General features: G+C 55.2%; 8 protein-coding genes across 11 annotated transcripts; 6 read left to right on the plus strand and 2 right to left on the minus strand.

The window, feature by feature from the left end:
- Nucleotides 1-317: 317 nt before the first annotated feature.
- Nucleotides 318-1,430, plus strand: IUM83_07917 (Thioredoxin-related transmembrane protein 2; the record flags this gene model as incomplete). The annotated part of the gene is made up of 5 exons (XM_067932253.1): nucleotides 318-446; nucleotides 524-695; nucleotides 773-977; nucleotides 1,074-1,269; nucleotides 1,353-1,430. The coding sequence occupies 5 exons, from the start codon at nucleotides 318-320 to the stop codon at nucleotides 1,428-1,430; spliced, it is 780 nt and encodes a 259-aa protein (XP_067783060.1).
- A 3,349-nt stretch (nucleotides 1,431-4,779) lies between these two features.
- Nucleotides 4,780-5,199, plus strand: IUM83_07918 (uncharacterized protein; the record flags this gene model as incomplete). The annotated part of the gene is made up of 1 exon (XM_067932254.1): nucleotides 4,780-5,199. One exon carries the CDS (start codon nucleotides 4,780-4,782, stop codon nucleotides 5,197-5,199), a length of 420 nt encoding a protein of 139 aa, XP_067783017.1.
- Nucleotides 5,200-5,731: 532 nt separating this feature from the next.
- Nucleotides 5,732-6,614, plus strand: IUM83_07919 (uncharacterized protein; the record flags this gene model as incomplete). 2 transcript variants are annotated; one of them, XM_067932256.1, is made up of 4 exons in its annotated part: nucleotides 5,732-5,840; nucleotides 5,922-6,168; nucleotides 6,242-6,440; nucleotides 6,507-6,614. In XM_067932256.1, the coding sequence occupies 4 exons, from the start codon at nucleotides 5,732-5,734 to the stop codon at nucleotides 6,612-6,614; spliced, it is 663 nt and encodes a 220-aa protein (XP_067783016.1). The 2 variants fall into 2 exon arrangements, with proteins under 2 accessions (XP_067783016.1, XP_067783015.1); XM_067932255.1 differs by lacking the exon at nucleotides 6,242-6,440 and having other exon boundaries at nucleotides 5,922-6,100.
- Nucleotides 6,615-6,709: 95 nt separating this feature from the next.
- On the minus strand, nucleotides 6,710-8,085 carry IUM83_07920 (uncharacterized protein; the record flags this gene model as incomplete). Its single annotated transcript, XM_067932257.1, has 5 exons — nucleotides 6,710-7,557; nucleotides 7,634-7,691; nucleotides 7,764-7,820; nucleotides 7,881-7,925; nucleotides 7,993-8,085. 5 exons carry the CDS (start codon nucleotides 8,083-8,085, stop codon nucleotides 6,710-6,712), a joined length of 1,101 nt encoding a protein of 366 aa, XP_067783036.1.
- A 1,454-nt stretch (nucleotides 8,086-9,539) lies between these two features.
- On the plus strand, nucleotides 9,540-9,938 carry IUM83_07921 (uncharacterized protein; the record flags this gene model as incomplete). The annotated part of the gene is made up of 1 exon (XM_067932258.1): nucleotides 9,540-9,938. One exon carries the CDS (start codon nucleotides 9,540-9,542, stop codon nucleotides 9,936-9,938), a length of 399 nt encoding a protein of 132 aa, XP_067783143.1.
- Nucleotides 9,939-11,727: 1,789 nt separating this feature from the next.
- Nucleotides 11,728-11,937, plus strand: IUM83_07922 (uncharacterized protein; the record flags this gene model as incomplete). Its single annotated transcript, XM_067932259.1, has 1 exon — nucleotides 11,728-11,937. One exon carries the CDS (start codon nucleotides 11,728-11,730, stop codon nucleotides 11,935-11,937), a length of 210 nt encoding a protein of 69 aa, XP_067783105.1.
- Nucleotides 11,938-12,094: 157 nt separating this feature from the next.
- IUM83_07923 (Coiled-coil domain-containing protein 43) lies at nucleotides 12,095-12,790 on the minus strand (the record flags this gene model as incomplete). 3 transcript variants are annotated; one of them, XM_067932262.1, is made up of 1 exon in its annotated part: nucleotides 12,095-12,790. In XM_067932262.1, one exon carries the CDS (start codon nucleotides 12,788-12,790, stop codon nucleotides 12,095-12,097), a length of 696 nt encoding a protein of 231 aa, XP_067783149.1. The 3 variants fall into 3 exon arrangements, with proteins under 3 accessions (XP_067783149.1, XP_067783150.1, XP_067783148.1); XM_067932261.1 differs by having other exon boundaries at nucleotides 12,095-12,697; XM_067932260.1 differs by having other exon boundaries at nucleotides 12,095-12,415.
- Nucleotides 12,791-13,319: 529 nt separating this feature from the next.
- Nucleotides 13,320-13,784, plus strand: IUM83_07924 (uncharacterized protein; the record flags this gene model as incomplete). The annotated part of the gene is made up of 1 exon (XM_067932263.1): nucleotides 13,320-13,784. The coding sequence occupies one exon, from the start codon at nucleotides 13,320-13,322 to the stop codon at nucleotides 13,782-13,784; it is 465 nt and encodes a 154-aa protein (XP_067783137.1).
- Between the last annotated feature and the right edge of the window lie 2,203 nt (nucleotides 13,785-15,987).

Here is a 15,987-nt window from a genome sequence, read left to right on the forward strand (position 1 = left end):
CTCTCCCGCTGGAAGATAATTCATACCGTGTAGGGAATTTTGGTAGTAACTTCCAGCATTGCTGTGGTGCTGGGCAGCCATGACATAATTAGCATCGTGGCAAAGTTCGCTTGTGGTTCGTAGGTATTTTAATACCTGTATTCGTAGTATCCGCTGCTGGTAAGTATTCTCACACGTCGCAGATATGTTGCGTCAATTGGTAACAGTAGACGAAGCTATCGTGACCGTTCGGATCCTATCACAGTGATTGTGTACATATCTTGAGGATAGCGCCCCGCGCGACTCCACCGGCCGAGGCCCAGGCGCCGACCCCGCGCATGTGGACGCGGTTCCTGGCCCCGTACTACGTGTGCAACGCGGTGGCGCTGCTCATGTACGCGCCCATCCGCTTCCAGCGGTCCAGCGAGGCCCTCTTGGAGCGCGAGAACTTCCTCAACTTGCCACTGGTAAATTCAATTATATTCTTATTTGAGGGTTTTGCATAAATAACCATTATTGAGTTGTATTGAATTATTGAAATTAGGAGCAAGAGATCTTCCTGCTGGCATTGGCGTCGTGGCTGCTGAACTACCGCAAGAAGGCGACGGCGGACGGGGTCATCTCGCTCTTCTTCATGTACGGCAAGCTGGCGGTGCTGGCGTCGCTGTACTACTTGGATATTACCCTGTTCGGGTGGTATGCGGTGGTTTGCCTGGGTAATGAATTATTGATAGTTATTGCACAATAATTGTTGTGCTTAGCTACTAACACAACGTATGCCCTGGTGCTGCAGTACTGTTCGCTGCACTGGGACAGCCTCGATACGACGGCCCGTCCAAGATCACCGAGTTGAACCCGGCGATGATTGAGAAGTTGGTCAAGAAACCTGCTGGCTCGAGGAAGAAAGGCCCGCCGAACTCGTGGTTGGTTTTCTACTACGCTGACTGGAGTGACTCGTGCGTGGAGCACGAGCCCATGCTCGCGGACCTCTCGCTCAGGTACGCGCCGATGATATATATTTGAGCTGACGTTTTGAGTGTAGTGCTGGGTACTGATGGCGTCACTTGCTTCGGCACCGGAATACTATGGAGCAGGTACTCGTCGAGAACGTTGCAGTTCGGTAGAGTTGATGTGAACAAGTGGTCCGATCTGGCGGTGGAGAACCGGATCAATGTGTCGACATCGTCATGGCAGCTCCCCAGCATGATCCTGTTCCAGGACGGACAAGAGGTCATGCGCTTGCCGCCCATAGATGACAACGGCAAGGTCACCAAGACCATCCTCGACTGGGTAGGGTGCACGTTGCGGCTGAAAGCATTCTGCTTCGTGGAATCTCTCACGCGTTCGTGTTCATGCTTATTCGCGGCGTGCAGGCGGGTCTTATTGCTGTTTTCAAGCTACAGGAGCTCAAGGAAGGCAAACCGACCGCGTTCAAACCCAAGAGCAGTTAGCGCGAAATTGCGGGGTTGGCATCCTAACGGATTCCGAGCTAAATGGTAAACAAGTTGCCATAACCTCAGAACGCAGTTGACGCTTGTTTTGCTTCGTTCTACATGCATTGCTGTCATGACCAATCGCATTGCCAGCCTTGAGTGAAAGAAACCCGGAATGAGTCAAGCCTGAGTCCTAAGTAAGGTGGGCAGCGAGGTCGTGGTGTTCCGGATCAAGGAGAGTAACGTCGCTAATTTGTCGTTCAAGTCAAACTAGCGTCGATTTAAGTCTATAGTGGTGGAGCCGAGGGATGAGGCGGGTTGAGGTGCCTCTGGTGGTCAGTGCCTTGACTCATGGATTCTCTTCCGCAAACCAGCACCGCCAGGCACGGACCATTGTTTTAGGGCATGCGGATGAGGATCAAGTGATGCCAAGTCTGCTCGGTGTTCTCATTTTCTCGGAACACTACGTCCCACTCTGGGTGTTGAACACAGTCCAAGTTGGGTCCGCCGATAACTTCAGCTCACTGTTAGTTAGTTGTACCCAGCTCAAGACTGTTTAAGGCAACAGAGCGACAGAGAGTGGAGGGATCGCCATCAGATGAAGATGGTCGGCAGTTGAGCTATTTGGACTGAAACTTTCAAGTTCGTAGTGAAGGACGCATAGCGTGAGAGATTTCTCACGGGCAAACGGTCACGGCGAAACTGAATTAAGATCGCTGCGACAGACTAGCTTGGCTCATGGCAGTACAAGTTCCCTGAGGTCTCCGAGCTTGCTCAAGCAACTTGCTGCGTCCTCCTGCGCTGCCATTCAAGACGAGATGCGACCAGTTTGTACCGGTACAGCTCTCGATGTCTTGACGCGATACGTCCCCCAACTCGGGCCATAACTGCCTGCCTGGAATTCTGTGGGTTTCTCCAGAACCCTCAAGCCGCTGCATTCATTTAGAGGCATTGCCACCCTAGCAGCAGTCAATCATCAGGCGGCTCGCCGCCCAAGCTTTGGCATTTGGTTTTCTATGGGAGACAAACTAGCATGAGAACTAGTTAGAAGTAGCTGGTCCGTCTGAATGCTAGCCTGTGCTTCATCGCAAGGCCGGCCAATCCTCTTTTCCTTACTCTTGCCTACCGATAACAAATCCGTGGCACCCGAACCTTGCTAAGCACATGCCAACTTTCGCAGCGACCAAGTTTGCCGGTCGCTCTTAGACCTCAATGCAGCCGTGCGTGCAATTCGCTAGAAGGTATGTAAGACATTTTGCGGAAGATATGCTAGATACTCGGAACAGGCGAAACGGACAGGGGGTAGGGTGAGCTGAACGAGTTCGCCGTAGCAAGCAGCGCAGCGAACGTTCCGTCCGTGAATCGACTGATCTAGTGTCCAGCGAGGGACCCACACCACCACTCGCTAGTCGTTTAAACTATTGAACTAAGTAGTACCGCCGCAGTGCTACAACTTGGCTTCCAAGGTAGTGGAGCTGGGTTAATCGCCCTGTAAACGAAACCAAACGAAAATGCCACTGCGACTGCCTGCTCTAGGATGTTCTTCAATGAGAAATTTGAAGTCCTCGCAATACCAAGTCAGTTTCGCCTGTTCCGAGACAGTTGCGTCTACTATATTGTCCAGCGAAATGCAAGGTTGGGCAACATGCAACTTGCGCAAAGCACAATGAGTGGCTGTCTGCACGCATCAAACGCAACTACCTAGTTTCCGTGCACGAGCTGCTCGAATGAACGGCCTGACAACTATAGTACCGATGAAGACCACGGCTGCTGGAGAATAGCGTAAATGCTAAACTGATGCCAGAACAAGCAGCGTTACCTCCTTCCCGTGGTAACCGATGAGCTAGCATGGGCGTGAAAGCTACGCACTTGCACACAGAGATACCACTAAACGTGACCTCACGCACCCACGACCCCACGCAAACTGAAATACTCATTTAATTGCGAATTGACGAAGCTGCCGCAATTCAACACAGTCAATAGCATGGCCTGGTTGATGCTGGTGGTGGCCAGGCCTGTAGTAGAGCGAGCGTAGACATGGGAGCCTCAGAACTATGCTCGCTGGTTGAAGCTACAGGCAGGGAGCTCGAAAATACAATATAAATCAACTGAAGCTGATCAAGGAAATAGATAGTTTGACCTACTTCGTGGTGAAGAAATAAATGACTGAATAACGTAGCATGCTTCAATAAAAAAACTATCAACATATAAATATATTTTGTTTTGAATTTTATTTTTCGGGATCTGAGGTGCTGCTGCGATAATGGGCACAGCAGATTTCTCACCGGCAAACAGTCACTGCGAAACTGAACTAAGATCGCTGCGACTGGTTGACATCTTCCTTCCTGCCCGAGCTGCCAGCCTGTTCCCAGCTAGTTGCAGGCAAGACTCCCTGCTCGAGCAGGTTGCTCCAGCTGCGAGACGGTCCGCGGACCGCTGCTATGCTGTGCACGACAGGCACCAACGTCTTGGCTCCATACGGCCCTGTTCCAGTGTGACTGGGTCGTAACTGCCTGCTTTAGAAAGTTTGAGGGCTTCGCTGGAGCCCAGTGGTCAGACCTGCCGTCTTACGATTGCCGAGAGACCAGTGTCTGAGCGCGGTGAGAGCCTAGTATCATGGAGCAAGCTCGAGCCCGTGACGAAGGATCGGCTCGGCTGCTTCTCCGATGACGATCCCTGCATCTCTTTGCTGCTGCGCTATACAAACTCCTCGCACTGCGAGGATCGGAGGAGGCTCGCAGCCACCTGCATGCAGGCGGCAACTGAAGTTATGGGCGGACTCAACATAGACCGTGGTCAACATCAACACACGGCGTGGGACCGCCTAATGTTCCGAAAAAGCGAACTCGGGGGACCGACCACACGCTGGAAGGTGGCTGCTAGCAGGCACCACGCCGCGAACTGCGGCACCGAGGTGCAAGCTCCGCACGGGGGTCAGTGGATTGTGGAAGAAACCACACGCCCTCTCTGATGGTACGTACCTGGCGCTGCTAGCTGTCTGGCGGGGATCCCATGCGCGGCACTGACCACTGCTGGCGCCACTGCGAGTCGTCTCATGGGCTTTGCTCGGCCACTTGACCAGCCCCGGCGTTAGTGCTGCCGGCACTAGGTGGGTGCGTTTCCGGCCTCGGCGTCCACGCGCGCCTTGACGCCAGCGCCAGTCGGCGCCTACAAGTCGAGCGTGAAGCGAATCCAATGGACATCCTCGCGCGAAACGCCCGTGTTGACTCGGCATCATTTGCAGGAAAATTCCACAGCCTTTCGCGCAAAGTAACGCACGCGCCGCCGCCGTCCAGTGCCCACCCGCCCGCAGGATCATTAGCGGATTCGCCGGCTAGCGGGAAGACAACTTCACTCTCACTGCTCGATGGTCGGCTCCAGCTCCCAGGACGTGTGCGTGCCCCCGAGACGGCGCTCGCGCTCCGAGGGAGCCACGAAGGCCGCGCAGGCGCTCCAGGCGTCGCTGCTGCTGCAGTCGCCGCCCACCTCACTCCCGGAAGACAGAACCATCTCGTTCCCGCGCTGCACGGAGCTGTACGTGCGAACGTCGGACGGCGTCGTGTTCCAGGACGAGGAGTTCCGGCGCCAGACGATCGCCAGGGCCGAACGCCTCGTCGAGACCGCGCTGAGCCCCGAGAGCTCGGAGCGCAACGCGCTCATCGCCAAGAAGGCGCTCAAGTACCGTGAGATGCGCTCGCGACGACCGAACGGCGCGGCCAACGACCTGCGGGTCCCCGAGCTGGCATTCCGCACGCAGAGCTGCCCCGTCCCGATAGACCGGTCTTAGAGAACCCACCCACCAACTACCCCATGCTACCGAGGAAGGCAGCGCCCCGGTCGCACCTCCGTCCCCCTTATTAACCATAGACGCACACACCCGGAAAGTACAGTATTTTAAGTAAACAAGCTGCACGTTGCTGAACATCCTGCATGAGCTTGTCCCCACCATTTTTGCAGCGGATCCCAGGGACAAGAACCCACGCCACGCGTTCCTGCCTGGTCAATCGCGCCTCGAAACTGCTGAAACAGTTTCCCCCTCTATGCTCCTCGACAAGCGAGAGCCCTCGGGGGCATCTTCAAGTGCCTCCATCGCATTAACACGGGATCCCAGCGCCTCTGCCATCATGAACCAAGCCTAGCCCAGGGCCTAGCCCAGGCGCAGGTGATATGAGCAACCAGCCACTTCAACTTCAACTAAAATGTATCCATCCCGCTCTTCAACTGTCACCGCAGGTGTCCTTCCACCCGACCATCTCTGCAACCCGATGTCACAGTTTATCACCGCATAGAAACGCCCATAGGAAAATCCATTGAGAACAATGTGCGGCGACTCGTGCAGCGAGTGCTGCTCCGGCAGCGCGCTCTTCGTCTTCAACGGCGTCGACCTCGTGTGCGGCGTGGCGCTCACCGTGTACAGCCTGTACCTCGGTCAGTGCCGATATCTATCTGGTTGCATGCGTAAACATCACTTTACGCTCATTCTTATCTACTACATCCACTACTCCTCAGGGCTCAACCACTACGCCCCGGAATGGCTCTACGCACCCATCCTGGCGGTGGGGGGTCTGCTGATCCTGTCGGTGCTCATGAGCTGGTGCGGCGCGTCCAACCGCAGCTGCTCCGTGTGCCTCTCGCTGTCCTCGTCGCTGCTCATTCTCTTGGCGCTGGCCGAGTTGGCACTGGCGGTGGTGATTTTCACCCAAGGAGCGACTATCGACCGGTTCTTACGTCAGCATCAGCAAGAGCTCAAGATCACGTAAGCAGAGAAAAATATTATGTGCTGGAGGATGTTGGGATCTTATTTGAGTTTTTTGTTTTTGCTTTGGTAGGGACGAGCAGCTGCGTCATCTTGAAGAGGACAAGTTCATTCCGGCGTACGGACTACTGACGCTGTTCGTGATGGAAGTGATGAGATTCTGCTGCAGTAGTGAGCTGCACCGAGCACGACGCCACCGGAAGTACCGCTATCAGCAACTTGGTGCACTCCGAGATTTAGACGATGAACTGCTGACGGTCAAGAAGGAGAAGGTGGGGGCGACGAATAAATATTTGCTTCATCGAACAGGCTGACTTTGTTCGGGGTTTTGTGTTCAGGATATCTCGAGCAAGTATGCCTCGCTGAAAGACAAGTACAGGCAGAAATACGTGGCGCCTGAAGCTGTTCCAGTGACTGGGACGCAGACTGGAGCTTTTTACGTTTAAAGGAGATCGAACTGGGGTGTAGAGGATCTTCTGAACATGTAGAAGCTCTATTTTATTCGTCTTGTGTAGTGTAAAGCGGTGCTAATAGTGCTACGCTACAGCGAGACTTTGAGTCGGTGCGCTATGGAGCGAAGCGAAAGGTGTAGCTCGTCGTGCCGTTGGCCGCATTCAATGGAACTCGTTGCCATTTGCTGAACCACTTGGTCAAGTTTCTCTTGTTGATCTGCTTGGACGGCCTTCACTTCGTTGCTGAGAGCACGGATTTCACGTGAGCAGATCGTCATGGCTTCGTCGACTGCACAGCGAATTCGAGCGTGATTTTTCAGGAGGTTGTCGACAGCATCTTTCGTGCGGTGCTCTTGCGACGCTACTGCGTCTGACAGTGCGTCAACACGCTGATTTAGCTGACTTTTGTCCATTTTGCCTTGTCGGTCAATTGCTTCTTGCAGGGCACTGAGCTTTCCTAGCCACTGGGACTGCTGCTTGGAGACTGTACTACGAAGCGCAGTGTACTCTTTCGCCAGCACCTGCACATCTCCTGCAACAGTATTCGTGGCTCCAGTGGTTTGTTCCTTTAGAGCAAACAGCTCGACTTGCAGCTGACTGCTTTCTTCCTTCAGTCTCTTCAGGGCCTCCAATGCATCTTCCTGGGACATCTGCAACGACTTCTGCAGATGCGCAGCCTCGCGTTCACGCGTCATGAGATCTTCCGAAGTATTTTTCACAAGCGCTAGCTCTGCCTGAGACTCGTACAAGGCCAACTCAAGCTTGGAACACGTCTCTTGAACACTGAGGAAGCGCCGCTCCGATGTCTCTTGAAGCTGCCGACGCTTGCCATCCATTCGTGGCACTTGCGACTCAAGCAGCCCAATCGAGCCTTCCAAATTGGCCACGCGGTCTTGCAGCAGCGACGTCGTAGCTGCAAAGTGCTTCTGCATCTCCTCTAAAATGCCACAACAATGATCCAGAAGTGTGAGGACAAAGTGCCACCAATTAGTAGCTGGTAGACAACAACACACCAATTTCACACGTGAACACGTCGGACAACGAATTAAAGGCATCGTGCAGCATGTCGACCTGCAATCAAGGCATTCGCATTGAGGAAAATTATACAAATTCCGGTAGGGAGAAGCATTCAGTCGACATCACCTTGCCAACGAGCTCTTGCACGGTCTCATCGCGTTGAGTCACCTCTCGACTTTGAATCTGCAGATCAAGCAATCAGCGCCTCATCAACGACAAGGAGTATCGCAGCACGAGCCACACCTCGAGGTTGTTCTTGAGCTCTTCAACATCCGAAACCAACGCGTTCTGTACAAACACCTGACGGCGATCAACACTTCACGACGTCTAGGGTGAATCTTCCCGTGCTACCCACCGTCTTCTTGGTGAGCGACACAGCCGATAGGGACTTGGTGGTGGTCGCCACCGCTGCCTTGGAGCTCTCTGTCGGCCGGCGTAGTGCCCCCATGACCTTGGTTCCTCGGGGTCGAGTTCACTTCTCTCGCAAATGGGGTTCAGGTCCGTTAGTGTCCGTTACGCGCCGTGGATTTCGGTGGTGCGGATGAGCTGTGCCTCTCCGCCCCCTTGAGTCAGCCAGGGCCTGACTCAGGGCAAGTGCGCAACAGTTGTGCTTCCCGAGAGCCGTGGAGAGCGCTTCACCCCCGAGGATCACCATCCAAAACGGCAGATCGGCACGGTGGACTGAGAGCTGAGAGGCTCTCAATGAGAGCAGAAGAATTCATCCCTTCTCATTCGCGGGATGCCACTTTGCTCGCACTTCGCCTGCGCAGCACGCAAGCACACGCCATCAAGGGCTTGCACAGCACGGAGCGTATCCAGCGAGGGACTCCGAGGCTTTCCGCTGTGCGATAGCTGTGTCGGCGCCGTTACGCGGAGCAATGCATGCAAACTCCAGTTGAAAGCTCAGGGATGCGGTGTGAATGACTTGCGGGGCCAACGAGGACGTGAGCCGTTGGCGCCGGCTTGTCTGCGACCGGAGCTGTCGGCTGATCGGAGCTCCGAGGTGAATGCTTCGAACTGCGGCAACTGCGTTAGCGGCCACTGCTCCGTTAACACGTTCCCGTCGCATCGGGCTTCTCCGGCCAGAAGGCAGGAAACCTCCGTCGTGCACTGCAAGCCAATGTCAAGCAAGCCCCTGCGGGTGCAAGGCGCGACTGCTGCTTTTGACCGAAGTTGAAGTGGCGCGCGCGGCTATGCAGTAGATCGCGGCTTCAAAGCTCACGCGCCCCGCGGAAATAAAACGCTTCCTACTAAAAAAATGTCGTTGCGCGTTTGGCCAGTCACCTGCATGCAAAGTCTCCATTGGCATATTCTGGGCCAATCACACTACAGGAATAAACCGCTGATTGTGTAGGACCCGACGAGCCGCCCTCGAAGTTGAAGTTGTCTTGCGCCCTACTCACCTTCGAAAGACGAAATGGCATTATTGTCTTGCCCGTCGTCACTACGCTGGTATGTGCCAGCACACACTCGCTTCATCATGCACTGCGCTCGTCTCCACCTACGCATACCGCTGGCAGCGTCAAACCGCGCCATTGTTGTAAGCGTCAGCGTAGAAACTGACGGAATGACGATCCGCCAGCACTGCGACCGTCGGAACCTCCACCATTGCACTCGAGCCCATACTGCTGTTTTCTCCACTGCTGCTTGCCAACTTTTCGCAGGCGGGCGCGACGTCGCCGAGCTGGACGACGAGAACGCAGCAAACACAGTCTGATGTCCGGCGGGTCCCGCCGGCGGAGCCCACGCAGATACCGTATCAGCCGAAAAATCGCGCTGGGATGAGTCGCCGTCGACGGAAATTTCCGTCGAATTGCGACTGTCTGCTTGGGCTTTAGGCCGGCGAAAGTCTCCCGCTGCCATTCTGAGATTCACCACCAACCAGCTAAAGCCCCTTTGGCCATGACGTCGCTGTCGCTCGCGCTGGACGCGCGCCGCCGCTCGCTGTCCGAGAGCTGCAAGCTCAACTACCTGGCGTCGCTGGGCGAGGACGTGGAAGAGTCCGCGGCTCTGCCCATGCCCGACGAGCCCGTGGACGACCACCACCCGCTCGTGCTGGCCTCGGTGCACAACGGCGAGGCGCTGCTGGCGCTCGAGCACCGCTCCAAGTCCGAGAGCTTCATCTGCACGGCGCAGGGCATCGTGTTCGAGGACGCCAAGTGCCAGTACCAGGCCAGGCTGGACAGCCTCGTCAAGCTGGCAGCCAATGCCAACGCGCTGAGCTCGCACAGCAACGTGCTGCTGGCCAAGAAGGCGCTGCGCTACCGCAAGGTCATGGAGCGCCGCCGCATCCTCGAGTGAGAGGAGAGTAGCAAAGCCTCGCGTTGCCAGGAGGCCGTCGGCGAACCATTTAGACGCTGCGTCGCCTTGACGGCCCCGGACAGTCTGAGAGTCACCCCGTTGTCGCGACGCTGGAGGCTCAGCTCCCTTTACCCCCCCTTAAGTCGGCGGCGCGGGCTGCACATGAAGCAGCCCGCGGGTCGCCGCTGCCGGGGGAGTATGTGTTATCCAAGGAAACCCGCACTGAGATGGTGTGGAGGTGGCTCGCACCCAAGTTGCGGGATGTGTGTTGGTCCCCCCCTTCGAGTAGTGGAATAGCGTGTAGCTATATATTTAATAACCCCCGCCCAGAAATCGCAGCGACATGCATTTGTGCATTGACACATCGGCCGCAGAGGCGGCAAGCACGTTCGAGAGAGCGAGATACATGTAGTAGTCGATATCTGCGTGGGAGGTGCGTTCGGGGCTCGATTTTCTTCCGCTGTTGCGACCAAGCAACGGAAACGCGGTGGCTTCAGCGGTTCTGCTGGTTTATGGCCATCCCGGATGAGTGGAGATTGATCGCTCGCCATGACCGTAGGTACTACGTAGTAAGCAGCGGGCTTGCGTCATGCCGAGAAGCTCGTCATGAAGAAAACGTTAGTCGCCATCGCCGATGAGTGGAGTCCTCGTACATGTAGATTACGACCGTGGTTTCGGTCATAAGACTCGTCATGGGCGTGCGTGGGTCGTCATCATACGATCAGTCCTCCTCGCACCACCAAGAGTTCTTCCAACACGGCATGACTCCAGAAATGCACATTGCCATCGTGGATGAGTGGGAACTCATCGTCGCGCTGCAGTTACCATCTCGCTCTGCAGACGACTGGACACTGCTTGAGCCGTGGGCCCAAAACAGAATCCATAACGCTACTGTAGTAGATGACATGCGAGGAGTCGAGTTGGGGCCAGCAGGCAACGAGATGGCATGATGCTGACGTGCCTTTAAGACAAGAGTTCTGTCCAGTTGCGAGCAGCGAAAGAGCTATTCGGATGCGTCACAAATGGTAACGAAAGTTTTAAAGAGGAGAGGAGGAAGCCCTCACTCCATTTCAGGCCACATTCTCGAGCAGGCTTACAGCCTCCAGATACGTAGGATAGGCGCTTGACTTCCGCCAAACACCAATCCACAAACTCAAAAGAACCGAGGCCGTATCCTCTTTTCTCCAGCATGTTGCCAATTTTAGGGGTCGACTACTCCACAAATGTCTTGCCCCAGTCGCGCATATACCCCACGTTGCGTTTCTAGATCGAAGCTTGGCCGTTGATCAGGGACCGTTTTGCGAGTCTACGCAACCAAATCAAAAATGCAATGGTGTGTGTGCATGCTCTCATGAGCAGCGCCTGTTTGTAAAGCCAAACTGGAAATTCTTCAATGCCTCGTTGCCGCTGGTTAGGCCTTACCCCGTTGAAAAAATCTTCCAAGAAACGCTTAGAGCGGCCTTATCCGAACTTGCTCAACCACGCCGACAATGATGCGTTGTTGTCCGCAACGTCGTGTAGCACGAATAGCGCTGTATGCGACGATCCATTGCAGCATTTGCATTGGCCTCGACACTCCACTCCAAGTATGACTCACAGCGATTCGTCACGCTCTGCAGAGACATGCGCGCGCGTTTTAAGACGGCGCTCGCTGTCTGAAGGCTGCAATATTGACCTCTTGACCTCCATCGCCGAGGAAGCAGAACCTTCAGTCTCGCAACCGCAAAACGAACTGGACGAGCGTCAATTCCATCCATGCAGACGACGCGATAACAGCAGTCAGGAACCGCTGGAGCTGCGCTCCAAGTCCGAGGGCTTCATCTGCACGGCGCAGGGGATCGTCTTCCAGGCCACGAAAAGCCAGCAGTACCAGACCCGACTGAAAAGCCTCATGGCGCTTGCAGCCAACCCGAGCAGCTCCAACCACAACGCACTCCTGGCGCAGAAGGCTCTGCGGTACCGCAACAAAACCCTGGAGCGCCGACGCGCCTACAGCTAAAGAAGACAGCCCTCCACCACGACCGGGGACCTTCAAACAGGCTTGGACCTGCACCGATATCCTATTAGAACAGTTTAGAGTAAACCATATCCCGTACAATAACCGCAACACGACCCTCGCGTGACCTTCTACACGGCACCTGGCCGCAGCTCGCTCTCTAGCCGCAGCCGCGCTGCTTCTCCCTCTTGACGGTCCGCTTCTTGGCCTTGTCCTTGCGCGCCTTGTCCTTGGCCAGCAGCTCCTTCTCGTACTTGACCTTCTTCTCGTGCTCCTTCTTCATCTTCTCGCGCATGGCACTCTGCGCCTGCTGCAAGCGCTGGCGGTTCGAGTTGGCGGGGCCGGCGGCGTCCTCGGCGGCGGAGCTCCTGTCCTTGTCCTTGATCTTCACCACGTTGCCGTCCTCGTCGAACTCCGACATGACCGTGAAGCCGTACTCGCTGATGAGCTGCTCGCGCGCCGCGATCTGCTCGCGCGTCATGTTCTTGAGGCGCTCGGCGGCCTTGCGCTTCTCGCGCTCGGCGGCCGCCTCGGCCTCCTGCTTCTGCCTCTCGCGCAGCTGCAGGTCCCGGAGCTGCTTCTGCGCCAGCTCCAGCTCCTGCTGCTGCTGCGACTGCTGCTGCGCGGCCTGCAGCAGCCGCGACACGTCCTGCGTCATCTGCGCCTCGTCCAGCGCGCGCTCCAGCACTTCCGGGGCCACCAGGCCGTCCGCGGCGCCCGAGAACACGGCGACCACGCTGGCCACGCGCTCCGACACGTCCATGTCGTCGTCCTGCAGCAGCCCCAGCGCGTACTCGACGTACACGGACGCGTCCAGCGCCAGCAGCGCCACCTTGTCGCGCACCCACGCCTCCATGGTGGTGCACCCTGGCTGGCTGGAGTGGGGCGAGGCGACTAAGTACGAATGGAGGTATATGGGTACATGTGGTGTCTCGTACACAAAATAGCAGGTCGATAAATCACAGCTGTCGTTATCATACCTATGGTATCTTGTTCATGAATAACTTTCGAGGGAAAAAAACATTTCTGACGTTGCCATCAATTTCTTTGGCGGAATGCGGTGCACATGGGGGACGACCTTAGTGGGAGCAGGAGCTCTGATACTCGAGCGGTAGGTCACCTACCACTATACAGTCAAACCTGTTTATATGATCCTCCCTATTTGAGCCTTGCCATTTATTTGATGCAAGCTTTGTTGCTACCAAATATTTTACTTAGTTTTTGTATAGCCGCTGTTTATATGTATACAAGGTATATGAGTCACATTTTGGAGGACCAAATTAGGTCTAACCTGTTTATTTGATTCACACTGTTCACGACCACACACTCTTCAAAGCCCCCACTGCTCAACGCCCAACGCCCAACGCAAGCCCCCTTCCCTCGCAATGTCTCCTCGAACCTGTCTGACGCTAGAACAAAAGCTCCAAGTGCACCTAAAGCTCAAGCAGAATCCTGGCATGAACAACCCCATGCTCGCTGAGTGGATCTACGCGACGTTCAAGGCCCGGGTCAGCCGTGCCACACTTGCCCGACTGCGCAACCTGCCTTCTTCCTACTTCAGCCACGTCGACCTGAGTGCAACCAAGCGGCGCCGAGTGAAATTCCCACAGTTCGAGCGGGAACTGAGGGAATTTTTCTTTCAGAACGACGCTAAAACGGCAATGGCGGACGACGTGCTCCTGCTGAAGGCGCATGAGCTGGCGGAGCGCTTAGGCATCGATTCCACGCAACTCAGGTTTAGCAACGGCTGGCTCCAAAGCTTTAAGAAGCGCAATGCATGGAGCTGTTTGCATTTCTGCTTCAATGCGGAGAGCAGACTGATAGAGAACGAAGAGCTTTACAGACCGTGACCGCTTTGGTTCGGGAGACTACGGTGAAGGCAAAGCGGCAGCGAATTATGCGCGATTTCTTTACGTGCACCACATAATTTTTTTAACTGAGTCCATTTTATTTGAGTCATTGTTGTAGATGGCCACCAACGGGGCCTCATATAAACAGGTTTGACTGTATTTGGCAATTCGTTTCCGCAACCCAGGTTGCCGCTACGACGCTACGACGTTGATGACGACGCACGTGAGCACCTCAAATCCAGTTATGCGACGAAGATACTAAATAGGATCGGTTGGCCAGACATCAATGGAGAGTTAGGGTTTGTAGCATATAGCGAACATTCAGAAAGCGTCTACGATGCTGCCAGCAATGCATACGGTACGTATTCCCTTATCTAAGTGGGTTCCCTCGTAAGTGTCACCAAGACCTACCACAATACCACCTGCGGTACAGTTGTAGGCCTTGGAGTTTTATTAGGCATGCGGCATGCCTAACAAGTTTCCTATCTGTTCGTCAATGGGTCAGACACAATCTTCGTTTGCTCTCATCTGTGTACTTTAGTCCTCCGACGCACTGGTGTCGCTAAGAGACCTAGGCTCCACCCCCATGCTCAAAATCCTCGATTCGGCTAGGCGCGATGTGTAGGGGAAACAAATACCTGGTTGTTGAGCTCGTTTGCCCATGGGTGTTCGTGATCGGTGAATGCTTGTTTTGTAGTTAGCCTCGCACTCGCCATGATTAAAACTTTGGCCATACTGATTTACGATTTTACTTATCCCGAAGACGCACTAAGATAAGGTAATCCCTTCGTAAATTGCCCCAGCTGCATTTTCGTCAGCGTTGTTGGGAAGGACGTAGCCTTTTTATGATGAAATCTGCATCATGGAGTGCTCCGCACGACGGATCCGCAGGATAACGCGAAGACTGTTATACGGAGCAATCCGTACATACACCCGTACTTCGCAGATTACTGTAGTCTTGAAGCCTTACGACGCCATCCATGTTGTCCAATCAAACCGCCCGAGTACCTTGGAGTAGGAGACCTTCAGTTTACTATTCACTTCCAGCTACATTAACACTGACGACTCAACCCCCATAATCCCCCCTCCCAGTCTGTCTTCAGCGTCAGAGCTCCGACTACCACTTTGAAATTTGCAGTCCAAGCAGCACTGCTCTGTGTCCAGGATGACCGCTGATTCAGTGTTTCTTCAACGGTTCTGCTACGGGAAACTGTTGGTCGTGCTTGTTTTTGTAGTAGTAGGGATTTTCTCGTGGCCAAGCTCCACGACGGTGACCCGGGTGACGACGGGCGAACGGTGATCGACTTGACAGCGTCACCATGACGAGAGGACGGTGACGAAGGAGTGAACGAGCAGTCAGTTGGTGGCGGATGCAAGCCAGCGGGCTGGTGCCACAAGCGCGAGGGATCTAGAAGGGATGCAGAGGGTCGCCATTGAAGCTGGGCGACTCGGGAAGATCGCAAGGAGAGACGACACGGCTAGGACGAACGACGTGCAGTATGCGGAGAAGGAGAGGCGACGAGGAAGAACCGATGAGCGGCTGAGAGATAGCGTGAGGTGAGTAGGTTAGCAAGGACACCGTAGCAAGTAGGATAGGCGCGGATCGGGGGGACTTCGGTAGATAGGAGGGTGCGGCCTTGCGGACTGGCAAGCCTGGCCCTCAGTTCTAGATTTAGTGCGGGAAGAGCATTAACGACGAACTAATCTAAGCTACTTGGTGTCGGACGCGGAGTTAGTGTTGCTACCTATCGGGAATTGGGGTACGGCGGCACTGCACGAGGTACGCTGTTCGGGGTTACGTATGCTCGTGGTAGAGCAGTAGGGTGGTGAGGACCGCGGAGAGAAACCGCGGGGGCTTCGACGTCAGTATGCGCGCTGGCGTCGTGCCGAGGGACATGGAGCACGGCTAGCGCACTTGTGCCGTCGCTCCGAGTCCGCTGTATATTGCATGTAAACCGGAACGCTTGCGGGGAGCAGCCTAAAGACCTACCGGGGTTGCGGTCGCCGATAATCGCTCTCTCCTCACTGTCCCTATCCCTGTCGTCAACGGTGGACGAAGGGCCAGCTAACGCTGGAGACTCCCATGATGTCATGCTCCCGTTCTAGGCGAGGCTCAGTTCCAGGAGGTGTCAACTGAGTAGTCTAGAGTACTGGTATCTGTCCCCGCGTGGGATATGCAGACATGGTGGTCAGTACACGGGCT

This window comes from Phytophthora cinnamomi, assembly GCF_018691715.1.
Source record: "Phytophthora cinnamomi strain GKB4 chromosome Unknown Contig102, whole genome shotgun sequence".
Taxonomy (NCBI): domain Eukaryota; phylum Oomycota; class Peronosporomycetes; order Peronosporales; family Peronosporaceae; genus Phytophthora; species Phytophthora cinnamomi.